The sequence below is a fragment of the Acromyrmex echinatior genome, chromosome 8 (assembly GCF_024713525.1).
Source record: "Acromyrmex echinatior isolate Ae372 chromosome 8, ASM2471352v2, whole genome shotgun sequence".
In the NCBI taxonomy this organism is placed as follows: domain Eukaryota; kingdom Metazoa; phylum Arthropoda; class Insecta; order Hymenoptera; family Formicidae; genus Acromyrmex; species Acromyrmex echinatior.
In genome coordinates, this window is record NC_141859.1 from 12752049 (window position 1) to 12776231 (window position 24183).

The window sequence follows — 24183 nt, forward strand, 5'->3', positions numbered from 1 at the left end:
AACTAAGGTCATATTTGAATCCGGTATAAAAAAAATCTATAAAAAATGATATGTTCACTTCATTAAATATATATTTTATTTATTCCTTGGTATGGACACTTGAAGAGTTTCGTGTACTTTCATGGGTTATGAGAAACCATCACTTTCATCCCTTCATATCTCCGGAACCGTGCCTATGCTCATCTTAAAATTTCTCTAGGATTAATATTACATCATGAAGTACTATTTGGCATAAAAAAAAGTTTGAAATTCGAGATCCAAAAAATGGGCGAAAAAACACGCCATCACTCTTTTTTTATTTTAATAGTATATGATATGTATGATCGGAGGAAATTATCAATTTCAAGCCGGAAGGCATCAATGATGCCTATTGTACAAGATATGTGCGATATGTACATACATCAAATGCGTGATGTACTTGCATCTTTATATACATCTCTCCGTCTCGAAGATTATGAAGAAATCTTCGAGTTGAAGATTTCGAAATTGAAGCTAAATGCTTGATCTTTTTTCTAATTTTTTGCTCACACAATTGCGACAATGTGTACATACAAAAAAAAAGTGATTAGTTCGCTTATATATCTCGCATATCCTTTATTTTCAGCAACGATACTATCCAGCCATGAAGCACGACGCATCGAGTAATATCTTATTTTATTCTAACTAGCTTTATTGCAACAAATTCCTAAATTTATTACAACATAAAAGACAAGAATCGATGAGAATGCAGCAGTGCGATGCCGTAGCATAATATAAAAAAAAACACATGAAATAAATGAGAAAAAGAAAGTAAAAAAAATTAAAACACTGTAATTTTGTATTATTCTAATCTTTTTTACACATGAACTAACAAGCACTACCGCAGGGTGAGTTCAGGCGGGAATGAGTGCGCTCGGTCATCACGTAGGGGGGCGGGCCTGACGTCTTCATCCCTAGGGGGCGGCTTGGACCCAGATGGACCACAGGGCCATGCGGTGGTAACCCAGAAACGGAAACTTCGCACCCCCGTATGGGCAAGGTTGCGAAACATTCACATTTCCAACCCTTTACGATCCATGTTCGATTCCATACAATACGATCCTCTGATTCTTCTTCGTTTTCTATTTGCCCTATTTGTCGATTTTCCCACAGTTCGCACCGTACCGTGCCGCTCTTTGTCGTCCTCTTTTTCGAACGATAGATTTTTGTCTTAAGAAGTTAGATGTTCTCTTTCTTGAGAATAAACGTTGGTAATCACGGCGGCGAGCGACAATCATGAATTTTGTCTATGTAATATAGAAATATGTAATATTGAGATAATTGTTCTATAATATTTATAACATTTAAAATCAATGAACAACATAAGTGCCAAATTTTTAAATACTTTTTGTATATTAGGAATGTTATTTTTAGCATCTAATGGATATTTTCTTCCCTTTAATCATTTAAAGCAGCGATATGGACGATCATTAGTGATATAAATGATAATTAATTAATACAATTTTTATTACAAGCGTAAATAAAATTACACGATTCTGTTTCTATTATTATTATTACAAGTGATATTTTTAAGTAATTTTGAAATGTTTGCAGATATCAAAGATTATTTAAATATCAAAATGTTAATACTGAATATTGATAGCGGGTAAAAATTCTTAAACTTGGAAAAACGAACAATTTATTATATTATAATTCAGTAATTAAATTTTTTGTTATCTATAATCTATAGCGAATTGATTATAAAACTTTGAGAATATACAGAGAATTAAAACAAAAACAAGTTCGATACATACATATTTTATTATTCACTGTAATAAAAATCTTCTATTTGTTATTTCCAATATTTTATTTTACATCACATTTAATATTTTATATAACATTTTATTTGCTCTTTATCGATCGTTCTCAGTATTCAATTAACCGCTGAATGTCAATCTGCCAATATTCATCATTGGCATGAATTTTGTTCACACACGATTAACAATTAATCAGTGTCATAGAGAAGTGGCGATGATTTTCAAGATATTACATTTCGAGTTATATCTTTTCTTCGGGCTAAATCAAATAAAAAAATGTAATTAAAATTATAATAATTGATAGATTTTTATTAAACAAATTGTTTTAACAAGTTATATAAAAATATCTTATTTTATGTTGGCATTCTAAGAATGAATCTGGACACAGAGAAAACCTGCGAAACGCATAATCTTTATAATATCTTATCTTACATTTTCTTTTTTAGGCCGATATTTTAAGATATTTTTTGTGAAGAATTCAAGATGTCGCTCTCCCCTGTAAAAATATCGATTACTAAGTGGAACGCGTTAACATTTCTTGATCTTTTAATTGGTAGTTCTTTCGAACGTTTCTAGATTAGTTGATGTTAGCACAAAAACTGAAACACATAAAATAGTCATGCTAGTGACTTTAATTAGTTCTTTAATAAGCATCTTCGTAGTTCAAGAACTTATTATTATTTTAATTATTTTATATCTGATAGTCTCACAATATAAAATTCGCATGTTTATATAAATTGTTGTGAGTAGACGATTTTCTTAAACAATATTATTAAAGATTACACAGACATTTGTCAGTTTTTTAGGATTATTGATGTATATTATTACAGTATTGTTAATATTTAATCAAAGAACTTTGCGTATGTTACATATGAATAAATACAGAGACAATTATATTTAATTGTTTTGCATTTTTACCATGAAAGTATTTACTACGAAAACATTTGTTTCGCAACATGTAACGAATAATTGGATACACACAATATAACAAGAAAAATCAATCCTATAACCATAGTTACCGAATTACGTTTATCAATTTATTTATTTTTATTTCTGCATCTCATATACGATCGTTGAGTCTTGCTAAGAGGCTAAATCGATAAGGATTGATCGACTATGAGGATTAAATGACATTTTTTAACACAGCATGGAAATGTTTTTCTTGTCTTCTCTTTCTCTCGCTCTCTCTCTCTCTCTCTCTCTCTCTCTCTCTCTGTCTCTCTCACACTGTTTTTGTTTCTAGTTTACATCTTTTCTAGATTCCTTCTAGGTGTAACTTGCTCAATTTGTTGGACGTATCTGCCTGCCGTGCAACATGCATCGTTCTCATGATAATCGACCGTTTCCTACTGGCACTATTCTTGCCCGAGAAAAGTGCATGTATACATATATGTAGGACGTTTATCGCCGGGTGGTCCTCAAGCATCCCCTATAAATTTATCGCGTCGTGTGGAATTTGTGTATATGTGGATATGTATAACTGTGCATATAAAAGATTCGAAAAAGCTGCGAGAATGATTACAAGAATGGCTCGAAATTATTTTCAGCTAGAGAAACGTTCAGCTAGAGAAACTTACCTTACTGAAGGGCGAGCAAAAAAAAAGAAGAAATATTTTCAAATCATCCCACGCACTGCTGGCATGCAGGGATGTTTGCTTGGATGTAGCAAGGCGTATAGATCAATGTGAAACCTTTTAATGTGATACATGTTTTCCCTTCGTATTTCATATTATAGAGATGCCGAGCATATGGAATCAACCATCACGTGTCGTCCAAGTATACACCATAGGTTCGTTTCTCCTAAAATTTCCATTTTCGAACACGAATTACGAAAATGCGTACGAGGATACATTTTTTACATTTCACATTTTGAGCTTGGCGCCATCAAGCTCTTTTTGCATGAAAAATCGCTAGTGCACACTTTAACTCTCACTATATACAACGATGCTATCTTTGTATATGTATATATACGTATACGTACTACATAGATGTTCTAGAAACCTATATTCTTTCATGTTATGAATATTATTACAGGATAGGCTAAGATGATTATTTTGATGATCAATAAAAAAGTATTAAAGTAGAGCAGAGTTTTTAACTGAAATTAAAAATTTTTAAAAGTTTTTAATTGAAATTAAAAAATTTTTATTAATTAAGCATCTCTAAAATTTAATAAATAAGAAAGATATTACATGGCAATGTTTTAAGTTTAACGCAGATTTACTTGATTAAATTTAAGAATTGATATTTAAGAGTTGATATTCAAGATTTAAATATTATATCAAGATTTATGTATATATATATTTAGATATATTTAAATATATATTACTATATTATAGATATTTCTTAATACATTAAAAATGACTAATGTTCATTTTCCGCAAAGTAGTGTACATGTATTAAGGGAAAATTCATTTGAAAGTTATGAAATTTGTGAATAGAAAAAACTTATTTGAGTGTGTGGGTGTGTGTTATGTATGTATTGTTTACATTGGTTCTGAAATTTTACACCCAACACAACTTTTAATAGCGTATGATGCGCATGCAAACACAAAGCTTTTTTGCATATAACTGAAATCTATTAGTTACTTAATACTTAGTCTGAAATTTTAATTATATTATTTATTATAATTAGTTAACTTTATATACAATTATGATACATTTTACGTAATTGTATTTTTTTGTTTTTAATTATTTGTTATTTTCATTTAGTAACACCAATCAATCCAAATTTCTACACCTGATCACTGGCGATAATTTCTACAAAGTATTCTATATTTTTATAATTCACACCTAAGATCAATATATACGTCGAAAATGTACTTTTATACAATACATTTCAATACAATATATTTCACGTATTGCAGTATTATTGCAACATCGTTATTGCAGTCACATTAATGTTGGCACTGAGGAACACTTTCAAAATTATTTGGCAAGATAATTGACTTAATTGTTGTAGAGTTTTGGTCAAATCTATTGTATTATCAAATCACTGCTGCGATCTGTGCATCGAATCAGGTTTGAGATCAAGAAGACATAAAACATGCTTGAAAGATCACAGTGGTTTATTTAAATTTTAGTTCTTACACATCCTCATTCCCATCACAATTCGCTTTTCTTAATGCAATATTCCTCTCCAATTCGCACACTTATAACTCGCACACTTAACTTCCTCAGTGAAATGATGAAATTGTATAAAGTATATTAAAATATTAATAACTTAATTAAAAATTTGTCGATATAATACTTTAACATTAATTTAATTAAGGTATTAATTTTAGTGAGTGAGTTAGGATTATATAATAGAATAGAATATATAGAATTTTGATACGTTTAGAAAATTCGATATAAGATGGTTTATATATGAAACAGTAAAAAAATACTTTAATAATATGTATATTAGAAAATTTGCTCTTAAAATTTTTTTTTGTAACTGTAAATATATTATATATTATACTCTTATAGAGTGTAATATGTACAATATAATGTAGAATATAATAGAATATCGATTACTTTCCGGATGTATATCGCAATTTATTATAATTTGTTTTTATGATTCGCGAACAATAAAAAATTATTTTATCACATATACAGAATTGATTTACGAGTCATAACATGATAATCTTTTAAACAAATTACATTTCTGGCTATCTATCAATTCACGACATTTATAACGTAAAAAGAACTTAAATAGCTAGATAACGCAAATTATTGGGTTGGAGAAAAAGTTCTGCGGAATTTTGTTAGCTCAAAATTATATACAGAATATATTTGTTGCAAAATTTTCGACTATCTGACGTAAAAGCTTAAAATTTTTCCTAAATGCTTGTTTTTAAAAAATGTTTTTACGACTTTTTGTTACTAAGTTATATGCGGATAAAATGAAAGAACATTGTGATTGCTCATTACTCCGTTAAAAATCATTGTACTGTAATTAATAAAACAGATTTTTAAAGCTGAAACGTTGCTCTATCAAGTGATGTAATTGTTAAAAAAATTTTTTTAAAAGTAGAATATATGCACATTTGAGACAAAAATGTGATATTACTAAGGATAGTAATATCACATTTTTAACTCAAATTTCTATGTATTTTATACTTAAAAAAATTAGCATGATATTATTAGATAGAGTAACGTTCAGTTTTAAGAATCTTTTTTAATTGCAGTGTTGATGATAGTATAGATTTAGATAGTATAGATAGTATAGATAGTATATTTTAGATAGTATAGATAGTATAGATTTTTAATAAAGTTATGAGCAATCAAAGTCAGAATACTCTTTTTCACTTAACTCGCAAATAACCCAAGAACAAAAATCATTTTGTAGAAACGTTTTTAAAAATGATTTTGTAAGGAAAACTCCAAACTTTCACGATATACCTAGATAGTCGAAAATTTTCGCAAATTTTTTTGGCATGTGACAGATCCACAAAGTGAGAAGAAAAATTTCCCTTTTTTTCTTATAGTTTTTTATATATAAAAATTATAAAACTCATATAATTAAAAAAAATATAGTAATCATTCAAAAGTAGAGATTTTAAGCTTAAAACCCTTTTTTTAAATTTTTATTATTTTTAATGAAAATATTGTATATATAATTTTGTGAGTTAACAAAATACCACAGAACCTTTTTTTCCTCCAATCCAATACATTAAGTCAAATAACATAAGCCAATATGAAAGAATACATCAGTCTTTCCTTCTCGGTCATAATGATGTGAAGCAAACCCAAATACGGATTTTAAACAAGTCAGTACAATGATCAATGATTTTTGAAAACACCAAGTATCTTGATACTCGATCATGTATAGCAAAGGTAGGCGTTTTGTTCATGTATCAACGACGAACTGAGTTAGTTCGTCAGTGATCTATAACGTCACTTTCCAATTTTCGCCTATAGACGACTAGCGGATGAAGATGACGAGCTATCAGAGGTGCAGCCAGATGCGGTACCACCAGAAGTGCGTGAATGGCTGGCATCGACTTTCACTAGGCAACTCGCCACCACTAGACGGAAAGCTGATGAGAAACCAAAATTCCGCTCGGTCGCTCATGCTATCAGGGCAGGCATATTCGTCGATCGAATCTATAGGAGAGTTACAAACACCGCCCTCATGCAATTTCCGCCGGAAGTCGTGAAAGTACTTAAGGTAATCTGTCGCGCAGCTAAGAAAATATGTGTATCTTTATATGATGTGATTTAACAATAAATATATTATGGCGTAAGCATAAATATTACACTCAGAAAGATTCAGAACACACGTCTAGCTACAACTTACATGCGTTTTTTATACTTTGGAAACTTTAATTTATATATCTTCGTTTTCAATCAAAAATTACTTGTCTACTATTGACTATTAATCAACAAAACAAATTTTTAATCGAAAGATCGATCAGGCTATTATTAAGCTCGAGAATTCTTGAAATTTTAAGTGTTCAAATTGCTTTCTTTATCGTTCAAGACTTTAGATGATTGGTCGTTCGATGTATTTTCTTTGAACGAAGCCGCTCTGGGGACGCCAGTGAAATATCTGGGCTATGACCTGCTCAATCGATATGGTATGATTCACAAGTTTAAAGTACCTCCTGCAGTTTTGGAGTGCTTCCTCGGAAGAGTTGAAGAGGGTTATTGCAGGCATCGAAACCCATATCACAACAACCTCCACGCTGCTGATGTTGCGCAAACGATGCATTACATCTTGTGTCAAACTGGTTTGATGGTGAGTACTTTTCTAAGAGAGAGAGAGAGAGAGGGGGGGGGGGAGGGAGAAAAAAAGAGGGTAGAAGAGAGGAAGAGGAAAATATGTACATAGTACTTTTATGACTTACTTTGTATTTATTTACTTGTGGTAAAATTAAAAAAACAATAAAGATATTTCTTGATTATATAACGAGCTAGTACTTAATTAATTAATAATTTATTTTCATGAGTTTTGTTGAATTCTCATTATTATTAGCATATATGTATTTGTATTTAACATATTAGGATACATATTAAGTAGTAAACTTAATTCCTGCCGTCTCCAAAATTGATTTGTTTCAAAGGGAAGGTGAATGAATACCTAAAATAAATGAATACAAAGCATTTGAACTGGATTCTCATCGAGCAATTCTTGCAGCACATCTTTAAATTTTTTGGCTGTCTGAATATTCTTTATTTCTCACGACAAAATCACTGTTTTAGCGTTCAAACTGAACTCTACATGTTCTTTTGGAAGAAGTTTTATACACTTCGGATAATAAGTGATGTTTCAGCTGCGATTTTCTTAAGGTCGAAATAGTGAAGAAGCATATGTTGGAAAAACAGCTTATCGCGCTTCATTTTCAGTCGATTGGAAAATCTCTTTAGTATCGAGAAATCTAACCTGTGAGCAGTGTTACCGCGGATCAAAAAATAATTTCACTAAGTCCCTGCTTCAAAAGTCACTAAAAGATCTCAAAAGTTACCATCTTTCGGTAAATTTCACGTATTAGATAAGTCTCTAGAAATGCGATTGAATGATTTTGTTATTTACTTAATGCGTAAAATTTGCCAAAAGAAGTGGAACAACCGGTCTTAATATATAATAAGATTATAACAATCTTTCTCCATGTACCATTATCGACTATATTTTTTAAAAAATAACTATAATAAATCAATTATAGAATCATTGACAAAACAACTCATTATACTTTAGTCTGTGAAATTTAAAATGAAACCTATAAATCATATGACTAAATTGACTGCGTTTAACTAGAAAACGCAACTTTAAGATTCTTGGTTAGTTTATGTTAATATGGATCAATAATTTAGATCCAATGAGGAACTGAAAACAAGAAGAGTAGAGGACGCTGATATAAAAATTCACTAAATAAAGAAAGTTTACTAAATCCACCAAAAGACCTTAAAAATCATTAAATTAATGAAAAATCACCAAAAAACTGCAACATTGCTTGTGAAGACTGAATCAATAGACCTGTTTCTTTTTGATTGAATTTTTGTACCAGTTCATCTTTCTTCCTCTTCTTTCCTCTTGCAGAAAAAAAATGAACTTGTGCAAAAATTCAGTCAAAAAGAACAGGTCTACTTTCAACAATGTCTGAACTATACAAAAGACGAATTGCGACTTCACCGTCGAAAGTTTCGACTCGAAATTCGCCAGTGTTGGAGCCAGCACCCTCTAGTAGCGAGCGGCAGGAATTAAGTTTATCACCTAATAAATATATAATCTAGACTATTAGCGTGTATAAATATATACTTTTGAAAAAAAGAGTTAATATAATCTTCTTTATATATTTTTCTTTATATCGAAAAAAAAGGAAAGAAATCATAGGTATAAGATAACTGCAAATAATAAAAAAAAGTTTTATTGGTTCGAATTGTTGATGAGTTTGATAAAAAGAAAGGATCCCTTCTATTCAGTTTGAGCCTGCCATTTCTTTGATGATTCTTTGTTCGATATGCATTGTACACGAGATAGCTTCAGGTTGATATTATTCGTTGCAGAATTGGTTGACCGATCTCGAGATTTTCGCTACCCTTGTGGCAGCGATTATTCATGATTACGAGCATACTGGGACCACAAACAATTTCCACGTAATGTCCGGTAGTGATACAGCACTCCTATATAACGACCGAGCTGTGCTAGAAAATCATCACATTTCGGCCAGCTTTCGGTATATACAAATTCTATTTTGCGATAATTATTGCAGTCTCGAACAGTTCGCAGTTTAACGGATTTTAAGTAATCTTTAAAAATTAGTTTATACAAATGTTAAAGTAAAATTTTAAATATCTTTAAATATTTTGTAATATCGATCAATATTTAATTTTTTTCTTTTCGTTTTTCTTTCTTTTTTCAAAATCTATTTTTATTTAAATATTATAGCTTTATAGAACAAAATAATATTATCATTATTTAGATATTTAGATATTATCATTATAGAGATTACATTAATATCTCATAAAATTGCATGTTTTAGGATACTGAGAGAAGATGATTGTAACATACTACAGAACTTGTCAAGAGAGGAATTTCGAGAATTTCGATCACTTGTGATTGACATGGTTCTTGCCACCGACATGAGTTTTCATTTTCAACAGCTAAAAAATATGAAAAATTTACTAAGTTTGGCAGAGCCAAGCGTGGATAAGAGCAAAGCCGTTAGCTTGGTCCTCCATTGTTGCGATATCTCGCATCCTGCCAAAAGATGGGATCTTCATAATAGGTGAAGCTTTATTGCTCAGAGAGAATGTTAATATTTTTTCTCTTTTAATTTGATACAATATGGCCTGTTAGAAATTATTAGGTGTTGGAATTAATTCGTAGCGTTTTTTAATGAAAGAATGTTATTTATTTCACATGAGCATTAAAAAATACATTAATGAAAGTACTTCCCATCACTTGTAAAACGCTACGAATTAATTCCAACACCTAATATTAGAAAGTAATAATTTTTACAAAATTTTTACATATATTTTTAAAGCTAAGTAAAAAGATAAAAGAAAAGTTGGAAAAAAGATTTCTTGCTAGTAAACTGATAAATTGTAATAAAGATTTCTCTTTTATTAATTTATATTCTAATAAAAACAGAAATAAAGCGATATATTAAAATAATATTTGTAATTTTCAATTCATACAGATGGACAATGCAACTTCTTGAAGAGTTTTTCAGACAAGGTGATAAAGAGAGAAAGCTTGGATTGCCATTTTCTCCTCTATGCGATCGCAATAATACGTTGGTAGCTGAATCTCAAATAGGATTCATAGAATTCATTGTCGAGCCTAGTATGCAAGTATGTAGTGACATGCTGGAAACCATTCTTGCGCCACTCAATGTCAAGGACACTACGGATGAACCTAACAATGGTAAAACTTCTCTTTAGTTATATACATAAATATATATATATAATATATATATATATATATATATATATATATATATATTAAGAATTTTTCAAGCTCAGATGAATTAAATCAAAATTGGAACATGCCAATATAAACCACGCGATACGGGAAGTTGATGTGTATATACTTTATTAATTATTGGGAATAATCTATGTCTCACTCACAAACGTTTCGATTCTTCATTCGGATCCTCTTCAGTGTAAATTTCTTTACAAGTATTTATCTACTGTACAATTATGGACTGAAAAGTAGCGACACTTTTTTTTCGATGATTTTTGGAATACGCAAAAATTTTCAGAATGCGATTTACTATCTATCGATGCGTGTGACGAGCGATTATATGACAACTGTCAAAGTCATACAAAATCAAAGTATACATGGTGAACTTAAGAAACGTATCTTATGCGCCGCAATAAAATATTTGAATATCGCAAGATCAGCGTAAAGAGTAAAACCAATTAGATAAATTTATTTTGTAAATTTATTTGCATCTTTTACGCGAGTTTAACATTAAAAATTAATATAAGATAACATATAAAAAATGAAATTATAATACGTAATAAATATAATAATTTTAATAATTTTTTATGCAAAAGATAACTGTTTGGGATTCTGAATATAGAATAGTATTTTCATTTTCAGAACATTTTTGCGGATAATATATAGAGACGACTACTTGGCAACATTTCAACCTAATTTGCAGCTTTGTCATAAATCTTCCTGTTTTTAAATGCTCATGTATAAATCTATCTCAAGCGTATTTATACTTAATCAAGCGTATTTATACTTAAATTATACGTTAATATTATAATTTTTCTAGTTTAAATTTTATATTAATCAGTATCATATAATCAAACATAAATAACAAGAAATGGTTACAAATGAATTTTTATGTATTTCAAATTCTTAGAACATACGTTTCAAAAAATATAACCGATAATATTATCAGACTAAATACAAGTAGTATTGCATTGTTGCGGAAGATAAAGTTACGAAGTAATACTACCAACTTTGCGTAACTATAAATTGTACTTAACCGTTTTATTAATTTTGTTAAATTTATATTTCTTTACACATACACTGAGGATAATCTAATAATAAGGTTGAAACATTCTAAGAATTCGAAATACAAAAAATTTGGATTGTAGCCCCTATGATTATCTTTATTTAATCAATAATGTTTTTATTAATTATAATTATTATATTAATATATATTTAAGTATAAATACGCTTGAGATGGATTTAGACGCGAATATTTTAAAACAGGAAGATTTATGACAAGACTGCAAATCAGGATAAAACTCAACTGAGTAGCCACCTCTACAAAAATGTCCTTAAAATGAAAATATTTTGTATTTAGAATCCCGGTTAAAAACAGTTTGCATGAAAAATTATGGTAAAATTCCTGTTTAGGAGAACCCTTTTCGATGACCTTGAGTTTGATATATGTTATCAAGGTCATGAGTGATCTCCAACAAGTTTTAGTCGTCCTTCGTTAAAAAGTGATGAACAAAAAAAAGTTTCGAAAATAACGTCTTACTTCTGCTATATATATCATATCTCCTAAACCATATCCAATTGCCAATTGGTATTTTTCCACAGCGCACAAGATATGTTTCTACTCTAGTATGGTATTCATCGTATGGGTATGGGTTCAACGTACCCTATGTGATTTTTTTACATTGCTGTAACTTTTTTATAATATAATTTGAACGATTGAGGCTGAAAAAAAACTTTAATTGTTCATAGATATGATAAGTCTGCAAAGGTTTTTTTTTGCATTATTCTCGATGTGAGAATGCAAAAATGTGAGAATGAAAGTTCAAAGAGGACCCATAACATGTAATTAGCTTGTAGTTTTTGGCGTTCTGGGTACTTTTTTATTTTTTATTAAATATACATTTATTGAGTTTCGGATAATATAAAAGTAAGTATACGAAAATGTAGAACTAAAAAAAATTATATTTCAATATAATAAATAGTAAGAATTTTATAATTTCAGACTTCAGAGATCGTTTGGCTGGGGCGGATTTGCTTTAGAGTGAATGCATCATCCTCTAAACTAAATCCTAATAAACTTAATTATATATACTATAATAATATTTATACATGTACAATCCTTTACCTATCATTTTATACTGTTCAAATAATAACATTTTATTTATTAATTGTAAAATTATAATATGTAGATATGTTTTAGGGGGGATTATTAACATTTCAGATCAATTGCGTTAATGTCGACAACCATATCGACACGTAATTATCATTTCTGAAATTCATTCATTCGTTTGAAAAATATATATATTAGTTCAACATCTTAATACTTAGACCGTAGTGGCGCTTCGGATTTAAAGTAATGTTATATAATATGTAGATTTTTCAAAAATGTCGATTTTCGATAGTTTAAATAGTTATACCTTTTTGAGCGATTCATATCGTACTATTTTTTTTTGATAGTCCAAAGAGTCAACTAAAAAAATCCTATTGGTTTTTGTTTGAACATTAAATTTAAAAATTTGAGAATTTTTTATTCAAAGTATTCATTTTTTGTGAATTTTTTCAATAAAATTTTTTTGAAGCATTGTAATTAACTAAAAATAAAATATTTATTTGATATTTATCTACCTTCGTTTGACTCTAAAGTATGAATTTCACACATTTTGAGCTAAAAAATACGTATTTCAGTCCAAAGATAGCATGACAAAGTTGCAGAGTTTCACAAATCCTAGTATTAGCGGGAAAAAAACCAAAAATAGTAATACTATACCAGGATTAACTTTACCATGTATTTCTATTCGGTATGACTTTGACATAACTGCTGTCCTAACCGTTCGTTACATACATCGATAGACTCGATGGTGACTCTGAAAATATTTGAGTATTCCGAAAATCGTAGAAAAAAAAGTGTCGCTACTTTTTTGCCCATGACATAGAATCGCTGTTAATTCTTTTTAATAGTACAACTGAAAAGTATAAATGAATGTTCGTAATGTTCGTAATTTATTCGATATTATATTTTTTATATAGTAAATCAGATAATTTAATGAGGTTTTAGACGAGTTATGAAAATTTAATGTCTCGTTCGTTTATATTTTTTAATTGTACTATTAAAAAAATTAACTTTATGGCGGTTTTATAATATACTACAGTAGATGAATATTTGTGAAGGACTCTACATTGAAGAAGATCCGAAACCAAGGGTCGAAATATATTTTTGTGAATGATATAGATTATTCTTATAGATCCCTGGCGAAAAAATACGTATTTCTACTTCCATGACATAGAATCGCGTTGTTAAAACATAATTACGCCAAGCTACGCGATTTTATGTGAAAAATATAAAATGGCGTATTTGGATCTAATTAGGCACAGAAAGTACGTCAAAGTACACGCAACTAATCATTACTTTCTGAATTATTCGTTTTTATGTCGAACTACGCCAAACTAATTTTTATTCTTTCATAGTATTTGAAGAAAGTATGCCATTCTACGTTTTTTTGTGCGGAATTACACTTTACAATCTGATATATAGTTGGGCATAAAAATAACGGCAAACTACGCATTTTTATGTGAAAAATGTTAAATAGCGTACTTGGACCTAATTAAGCGCAGAAAGTACGTCAAAGTACGCGCAACTAATGATCATTACTTTCTGAACTACATTTCTGTGCAGAACTTCTCTAAACTGGTTTTTATTTTTTCGTAAATATTCGGAGAAAATATCCCAGATAGCAAGATGTCGTCTATTTAACGTCATTAATTAGTCATTCTTATGACGAATGTGATGTTTAAAATGTCGTCCAAACATTGTAAAAATGACGTGAATTCTTATATTTCTTATTACTCACACAATGTTTTAAACTGACATAAAAAAATGCATCATTATTTTCGTGTTATTAAAGGAATAACTGTATGACGTTATTAATTGATCACTAATAATGTTACTAGTACGTCGATAATTAACCATTTATTCGATGTCATTAAGTATAACATTATAAAGACATCATAAATAAATGACGTCATTAATTGGTCAAAAAAGATGACGTCATTATCTTAATATGCCGACAGAGGACTGCCGACGGCGGAGATGCATAAACTTGAAAATAAGAATCACCTGAGAAAGAATATAGGAGCACAGCATTTCTTACATGAAGTAATTAGGCGTACTTTCTAGCGCAGTTTGCCGCAATTTAGCGTTGTTTGGGGTACAAAGCCATGAATCGGCTTACTTTGGCATAGGAGTAGAATTCTATGCTCAACTACTTTCGTGTTACCATATATTTAGGAATAATTTTTAGCGTACTTCAGCATAGAAATTTTTCCGCTAGGGATAATAAAACATATACATATATACCTTTTTGTGTTAGTTCATATTGACACATTGATCAACTCTGATATATACAGAGTGAATGTTAATGAATATCCCAATTTTTTATCATGGGAAGTGAGTTATCGACTATACCACCATTTAAATAATCATAGCTGCGTCAATGGTTGCGACACCCATTAACATTCACCCTGTACATATATATATATGTATATATATATAGAGGGTAAGATCAGGGACTGCGTTAGAGTATTTGGCGCTCCCTCGCAAATTTTAAACGCCTATAAACATATAAGGTTTCTAATTAGTTATCAAACCTACGATTTACAACCCAAAACTAACGGATGTTCTGAGAACTTTTTTTTTTATACGATTTATATATGTAGATAGTACTTGGAGAAAATAACGTGCTTATAAAGTCTAAGTCTTCTTTTGTTCAGATGTTCAAAACTTTTAAAGTACGTCAGACTATGCGCGTGATTCACGATTCAAAAACAGTTGTACAGGATTTACACTATTTTGAACATTCGACATGATGATCCAATATCTATAATAATAAAAAAATTTATTTTCTAGATACAAAAATGTTATCAAACATTGCATATATTTCTTTACACAGTAATTTCTACTTGTATAAAATATTTGTTAAATATTTTTCGAAAAATTAAATTTTCAATGTGAAGAATTACACAAAAAAAAAAGAAAGTTGCATTCGACTATTCATCGAGACTTTTCGAGATTATATCTCTACCCAAATCTCGTGGAAGAATCATTAAAAAATAATGGCATATTATGTAAAGGACAAAAAGAAAAGTGTTATGAAAAAGAATTGCAAAAATCTAAAGATGTATATCGATATACACTTGATGTTATTATATATTAAAATTGAGATCTTTTTAAGAATTTCGAAATGCATAAAAGGGTCAAAAATTATAACTATTTGCTTTATAACGCTGCATAGTTCACGACTTTTATGTATTTCGCAATTTATTAAAAAAATGTATTTCAATCTCAGATACATGATATCAGGCGCCCTTAAAACATGGCGCTCCCCTCCGTCGTACTGAATTCGCTTATTGTGTTCCGCCGTCCCTGAGTAGGGGTATTATGAGCACTGCAGGTAATATAAGCACCCTTTATATTTTTGTAATGGTTCGCACTAGTAGTGCCAATTATTATAAAAAGATGCCTCTGTCTTCGCGATATATATTCCAATATGTTTGATCTAAATTTATACTTATATTTATATTTATATTTATTTATGTACTTCAGGTATTTATCATATTAAATAAGTAGGTACGTTATTTTTTTATTTCTTATGTTTTTCCTCTAACTTCATAAAGTCCCCAATCTACATTCAGATAAGATATTTTATTCTGCATGTTAATATTTGTAAAGTAAACAATATTAAGTCATTCTAACTTCATAAAGTTTCGAGACCATTATTGATTTATTAGACACGAACGTTTTTCGGATAGGTATTCGTAGTCGTGTATTATGAGCATCTTCATTATTCCTTATACAATAGTATATTGAAAAAAAAGAGTCTGGCAAGGCGTCAACTACTATGGCAATCAATGTACATTTCTTTAGAAATATTGTATATTGCGACAGTCAGAACCGGCTCTAGTTAATGCGGGGCTGAATGCATAAAAATGCGAAACTGATTCTTGAAAAATTGAAAATAGAATAATTTATTTCAAATAATAATAATTATTTTATTTCAAATATATAAAATAAACATAAAATAACATAAAATAAATATAAAAGTTTTATGTTTTATAATAAAATTTAGAATAAAATCTTTTATAATAAAATATTCTATAATAAAACCTTTGAAGATAAAATAATAATTTTAAAAATAAACTTTTCTCGCTTTTGCTGAAGCAAAGTCGTTAATCACATTGGAAAAATCAGTCTCATATGATATTTCTCTTTCTATTGACATCATCGCTAGTCTCACTTGCGATGTATTTGAGCGTAAGTAGTTTTTTATCAGTTTTAGTTTTGAGAAGTTCCTTTCAGCAGTAGCAATTGTTACTGGAGTTAATAAAATTCTAATTGCAATATAAATATTTGGATAGACTAGATTTAGTGTTAATTCAATCAGATATTTCAGTATATCTAAAAGACAACTTTGATTGTTTTCTGGAACTATAATACTTGAATAAAAGATAGCAATTCTTCAAATAGATCTGTTCCATTTATATCTGAAATCTGTCCATCTTGTAAAAGAATATGAAAGTTATTGTAGTTTTTTAACAAGTTCTCTTTAAATTAATTTTTAATTTTTTTTTAAATTATAGAAAAATCCAAAATTATTCCTGACATTTTCATACAGCTTAAAATGATCCTTAAATGATTCAATGGCTTGGTCGATAACGAGGTGAAAATATTCTATGCGGAATTGTTTTTCTTTATTTGTTATTGATTCATCGACGCTTTCATAATAAAATTGTCGTTTCGATCTAGTAACTCATCTTTGAGGGAAATGAGGAATTATATTATTTTTTTCTGCAATAACTTTCGCAGTTCTCATACACTCGTGATATCCATTTTCTCTAAAAGTTGATAATTCTTTGAGTAAATTATCAAGAAATGATATAACTACATCCATTTGCATATCCTTTTGCTAAAATATTTTACTTACTCTGTTAACTTTTACAAGTAATTCATACCATATAATGGTTGATAATATGAATGGAAAAGATTGAATTTCCTTCAATAAAGAAGTAGCTTCGGTAGAAGCTTTTGCATCTTTAGATTCGATTAAAATTTCATCAAATATTTGTACAAACTCTTTGATTGAGAACTTACAGTTTTTACACTTTCTACGCGGCATTCCCATTGAGTATCAGATAGTGTTTTTGGTGTAAGCTTTAAATGTTTCTTGGCTATATCATATCTATAATTAGAAGCTGACAAAAATGTGTAAAGTCGTTGAATTACACCAAAAAAATGTAACAGCCTTCGGAGAAACGTTAGCAATATTTGCCGACACGAGATTATGACAGCCACATGATGTAAAAAAAACTTTTCGGTTCTCTTATAAAAGTTGGGCTTGCACACCGGATTTGAATCCCTTCATGTTTGTTCCATTATCATATCCTTGTCCCCTGCAATTTGTAAAATTAAGTCCACAATCATTCAGATGTTGTTTTAGAATTGTAGTCAATCCTAATCCGCTATCTATAACCACCAAAAACCCAGTAAAACTTTCACATATTTGTACTTCACCGTTGTGTATATGTCGTATGATGCAGGAAAGTTGCTCCTCATGAGAAATGTGCAATCCAAAAGAACAGAAAAGTACTTAGCAGCTTTTATTCGATCGATCAGTATTTCTGATTTGATTACCCATCAGAGATATAAGTTCGTTTTGTATATCTTTGCTTAAATAGGTAACTTCATGTCTTGCTACTTTAACACGACTTACATGTTCTATTAAGATAGAATCCGCCACAGTTCCAAGATAGAATCATAGAGCCATAAGTTCTACAAGGCCTAAAAAATTCCCATTATTTTATATATTCAGCAAATCAGATGAACTTCTTAATGCCATATTATATTCGGCTAAATATTGAATAATGATTATTATTCTTTCCAAAATATTTCTCCATTTCTTTAATATAACATACATTTTTCTTTAATACAACGTTTTTCAGACAAATGAACAACATTAGAATGATTTGTAGCACTAAAACGAGCTTCAATCCATTGCTTTAAAGTATGTTTTGAATCCTTTGTGTCGTTTTAATTTCTCGGATGTATGCTGCCAATCATTAAATTCACGTGTTTCAACAGCCTAATCCATTTAAAACAATTTGCAGAGAAAAACAGAAAGCATTTTTCTCCTTTGAATACACTAATCATTATCTATCATTCAATTAGCTCACCATTGCTCATTTTCCTTGTATAATATACTTTCGAAAAATTTATATTTTTATGATCTTTTGGATAATAATTTAAACAAATTTTACAGGATCCTTTTTCCATTAAAACATTTTTTTCAGCTACTATGAGATTTATTGGCCATGTGCCTATATCCTCAAGTTTTTAATATTCATCTATGTATTCAATTAATATTTTTTTCTTTCTTTCGAGTATCCTGTAAAAAAATTCTTTTGAAATCAATTAAAATTCAAGGGCTACGAGCCAAAAATATTTAATCATCAAAGAAACATTTAAACAAACGTTTCGACCTATGTTGACCCATTATCAATGTTAAAAATTTTATATAAAAACTATAACTTTATTTATAATTCTTTTAAATTATTTTAAATTATTTTTTGTTTTTAGTGTAATAACCTTACATTATTGTTATTCCAATTTGTATATTCCAGAAATTTATCATTTTGCAAATCTGTACCACATGTTTCTTGAGTAGGCTTGTTTTCTTCTGTATTATTATCTCTTTTCAGAAATTTATGCATGGAGTCTTTTTAGCTATTAATAAATTTGTTTTGCGCTTTCTCTCCTTCTCTGCGCCACTTACTTATTTTCTTTCTCTCAATATCTCTTTTTCTCATGATGATCTGTTCCTTAGTTGTTCTTATAAACAATGTTGAATCTTTTTCTTCTGTTTAAAATAGACTATTTTAAATAGTATTTATTTTTTCACTACAATCATTACTCATCATAGATGAGTATCACAGCCATATATTACATATTAGGTACATTCAGAACAATCGCTCACTAAGCACTCAGTGAATTCTTTCATCTGATTGGTATATTCAGTTGTCATTGTTGACATTCGGTCTGTTTTCTGTTTCTGTATTAGACTGCATTAGAACTCTCTTTCTCGCTTTCAAAACAAATATCAAACATATACGTATCTCACTTCAAGTTCCAAAAATGTAGTTCAGTCACAGAAAACAGACTAATTGTTGTGACAATGACGAATGACAAACGGTTCGTTGATACGAGACAAAATCCTGTTTTATGATTGCAGAGTGTTAAAATGGCGAAGAAAATATTTTTTACGCCTGCTCATATCGCCTCGCTAATTAGTTGCTGCTTCCGCTGTTTGACGTTTGACGGTTGCATATGAATGCACCTTTATACGGTAGAGCGTCGGATAGCATGTAAATTCGCCTCATTTGGCTCCTGCATACTGGACGCGGAAACGTTTGCCGCGCGGCAAAATACGTGGTAACCAATGAACATGTTATAGCTCCTGTACACCAGCGCGATGCGCGACACGATATGTAATATGCGATGCGCGATATCTAATAAATGTACAGTACTTTTGGAAAAGCAGTATGTTGATTGGGTATCGCGCGTCGCATATCGCATATCCCGTCGCAAATCGCGCTGGTGTGCTGGAGCCATTAGGAGTTGTAAGCTTATTGGCTACCGCGTCACATTTTGTCGCGCGATAAGCATTTCCGCGTCCAGTGTGCAGGAGCCATTAAATAATATTTGAAACTTCAATACGCATGCACGCGTTCCTAACCTATAATCTTTTTTTTATTCCTGCACTGTCTGAATTAGTGTATACGGTGCAGGAATAAAGAACAGATCTAATCTTATCCATGTGGAAGTGAGAGATCCAATTATTCTCTATCTCGTTGTCATGTCGTTACAATAAATAAAAAACGCGGGGCTGATCAAAACGCGGGGCCGCATGCGCTGCATCTAAAACCGGCTCTGGCGACACAGACTCTGGCAGTACAGTAATCAAACAGGCAATGCTAGTAGTAGCAATACTAGCAATACGCTAGCAATTATTATGCTAGCAATACATAGTAGTACATAGCAATACATTAATAATATTGGCAATATTACGCGCAATAGATGGCAATACATAGGAAAACAATACAACAGCAATGCTAGCAATAAAGTGTGTTGTATTGCCATAACTAGCAATCACTGTACATCAGTGTACATTTTTTTAACAGTAGAGAGAGAGAGAGGGAGGGGAGGGGAGAGAGAGCAGATTGCTCTCTCTCTCTCTCTATATATATATATATATATATATACTGTTGTCCCAAAAGGCAACCCTCTTATAATTTGATAATAGCTATTAAATGTACGGCATAATAATACCAATCAAATATTTTATTAATATAACCAAAAATAATGTTACTTTTACAAATATTTAATAAGTATTATCAAATTGTTATTATTTGGTAATACTTACTAAATATTTTTAAATGTAACATTATTTTTTGATTAGGGTCATTTCGACAAATACACCGCGCTGGAATTTACGCCGCAAAAAAAAATAGAAAAAATAGAAGGAATAGAGATAATTTTCCTGCAATTACTCTGTTACATGCTTTTATGTTATATTAGTATTGTCTTATTGTATAATTTCAGCTTCTTACTGTTAATATTAATGAAATTATTGTGAGTTGAATTGATTTGTCTGTAATAAGTAACACCATCATAAATTATAATCTACATAAAATGATTATTGTAGGGCGTAAAAAACTTAGTGGTTATTTCATGATACATATATGTAGTATATAGTAAAAATACAAATACTTTGCTTTCGTATTTTTTGTTTAGTTTGTTGTTTTGTATATCCTACCTGTTTAGGATATATGGCATTGTTAACGAGCATTTATGCTCAAAACATACAAAGTGCGCAGATTGAATTCAGTGCACTAAATGCATTATATGAAATATGTACCTCATGTCATAACACTTGTAATATTAGGTGTAGTAAAAAGAAATCCATTATTTTTCCAATAGATGGCTTTAGTAATCTGTATCTCATCTACGCGTGATACAGATTACTAAAGCCATCTATTGGAAAAATAATGAATTTCTTTTTACTACACCTAATATATAGTATGTAGGAGGATCGTAATTATTATTCATATACATATTTATCATTCTTATTCCTTAATAAAACTTTATAAACGCATTTTATAAGTTATTATGTCATTTTATGATTTACAATATTTATATGCATTATTTTCAAATTTTTCATGAACCGTACATCCCCCCTTCTCCTATGAGTAGTCATATATCCTACCTCTATGAGATATATGGCAAAAATACAAGGATTTAAAAAAGTTTATTTTTTAATATGAAATATAAATATTTCAGATTTCCAATATTTTTTTTATAATAATAGATAGTACAAAAATTTTACTGATATAATTCGTTTATCTTAAACATAGTAAATAATACTTAATAAATTAAGTTTTTGATAGGTGCGGCGTATATACTGGAGCTACCCTATCAAAATGTTGAGGCTATAATAACTTTTGAATTATAAGCGTTTAAAATTAACGAATCATATTCTAAAGTTGGCGCGCTCAGGAGCGGCACAATGCAAAGTACTAAATGTGAAAACTTATCACTTCTTTTGTTAATATTGATTTTAGGATTATGTATGTGAATATGAGATTTTGTATCTATTATTTTTACAAACGCATTGTACAATAACTATTGTGCGACAACATTTTTCTTTTTATAATAATATTTTTTACCTTTACACGATACGCATAACACAAGATGTCAAATAACAGTTCTTTGAGCAATCTGCTATCAATTTCATATTTTAATTAGCAGAAATTAGTAACTTTTTATGTAGAATTATGAGCTATTGTTAATATTCAATTAAAATTCATTCAAATACACTTTAAACATTTTTATTAAAAGACTCCAGAAACTAGAAATTTATATGTGCATAAAATATTATAAAATTATTAATTATGAACAATAAATTTATGATTAATAAAGAACAATTAATAAATTATTAATTAATACAGAACAATTAATTTACAAAATGAATTATGTACATAATAATAAATGTTTGAATTGTATTCCATTTACATCTATGCACAATCTTGCGCGTCTCAATAAACTTTGTTACGCATTAATTATCGGGTGATACGTTTGCTGCTTCAATAATGCGATTGATTTAATGTCCGTAATATAATGAAGAGGCAGAAAAAGGAAAACCAATTACATGCGTGTCACAAGAAAAGTACAACATTTGATGCCGCAGGATTACGGACAAAGAAGAAATTTTTGTGAGTGGATGCTGCAACAAGTATTTACCGATTCTGTTAGAGAATGTTCCGTCTGCATTTTAGAAGGAATATGATTTTTCAACATGATGCACGTATGCACACATCCAGAAATGTTCGATGTATTTTTAGATACAACTTATCCGAATAAATGGACAGAACGCTATGGACCGCAATATTGGATCGCTCGATTTAACTCCAATAGTGATTTTATAACATTCATATAATTTTCTAGTTTCTCCGGATTCTTTTAATAAAATGTTTAAAGTATATTTGAATGAGTTTTAATTGAATATTTACAACAGCACATAATTCTACATAAGTTACTAATTTCTATTAATTAAAATATGAAATTGATAGCAGATTGCTCAAAGAATTGTTATCTGACAGCTTGCATTCTGCGTGTAAAGATAAAAAATACGAGGGCAAGTCAATAAGTTTTTAGAAAAACATAGTAAAACATTTTTTTTAATCGATTTATTTTTATTTCTCAACATAGTCTCCTTTTAAATATACTTGATCCAACGATTCTCCAACTTTTTCCAAGCCGTCCGAATAATACGATTTGTCCAACCCTTCAAAATAAGCCTTTGTTTCGACGATGAGCTGTTTTCTGGTGGTGAATCTCTTTCCTCCGAACCATTTCTTCAGGTTTGGAAACAGGAAATACGAGGTCTGTTCAAAAAGTATCGCGAATTTTGAATTTCCGCGGGTTATGTATATTCGATTTTCGATTTTTTTGTGGCGTTATGTTGGTACTCATGTCTCTCACTTATGCCGACAAGTTCGGCCATTTTGAATGTTCAATTAATTTTTGACAGCTGCTTTGCTTGCACGTGTTTTGGCTCGTCTTCGATTTTTGTCTATTCCAAAAAATGGATCAAAGAATCTGTATCAAATTTTGTGTGAAAAACAAATGTGCTCCAGAAGGTCATAACTGGTGACGAATCATGGGTTTATGGTTATGACGTGGAAACCAAAACTCAATCATCCCAATGGAAGCTGCCGCACGAGTCAAGACCGAAAAAAGTGTGCCAAGTTCGGTCGAATGTGAAGGTTTTGCTTACAGTTTTCTTCGATTGCAAGGGCGTGGTGCATCATGAGTTCTTGCCACAGGGTAGAACGGTCAATAAGGAATATTACCTGCAAGTTATGCGCAATTTGCGCGAAGCAATCCGCCAGAAACGCCCGGATTTGTGGAAG

The 24183-nt window shown here is 30.0% G+C and overlaps 1 protein-coding gene across 5 annotated transcripts in view; it reads left to right on the forward strand.

Moving 5' to 3' along the window:
- The window catches only part of LOC105152576 (dual specificity calcium/calmodulin-dependent 3',5'-cyclic nucleotide phosphodiesterase 1), a 137848-nt gene that overhangs the window by 82466 nt on the left and 31199 nt on the right, over nucleotides 1-24183 (forward strand). For 2 of the 5 annotated variants that reach the window (XM_087409085.1, XM_087409087.1), the window contains 7 exons: nucleotides 866-1018; nucleotides 3511-3564; nucleotides 6678-6927; nucleotides 7240-7497; nucleotides 9264-9433; nucleotides 9740-9985; nucleotides 10400-10626. In XM_087409085.1, the coding sequence (XP_087265211.1) occupies nucleotides 866-1018; nucleotides 3511-3564; nucleotides 6678-6927; nucleotides 7240-7497; nucleotides 9264-9433; nucleotides 9740-9985; nucleotides 10400-10626 (1358 nt within the window). The remainder of the gene's footprint in view (nucleotides 1-865; nucleotides 1019-3510; nucleotides 3565-6677; nucleotides 6928-7239; nucleotides 7498-9263; nucleotides 9434-9739; nucleotides 9986-10399; nucleotides 10627-24183) is intronic. The other 3 variants (XM_011066947.2, XM_087409086.1, XM_087409089.1) reach the window with 3 other exon arrangements.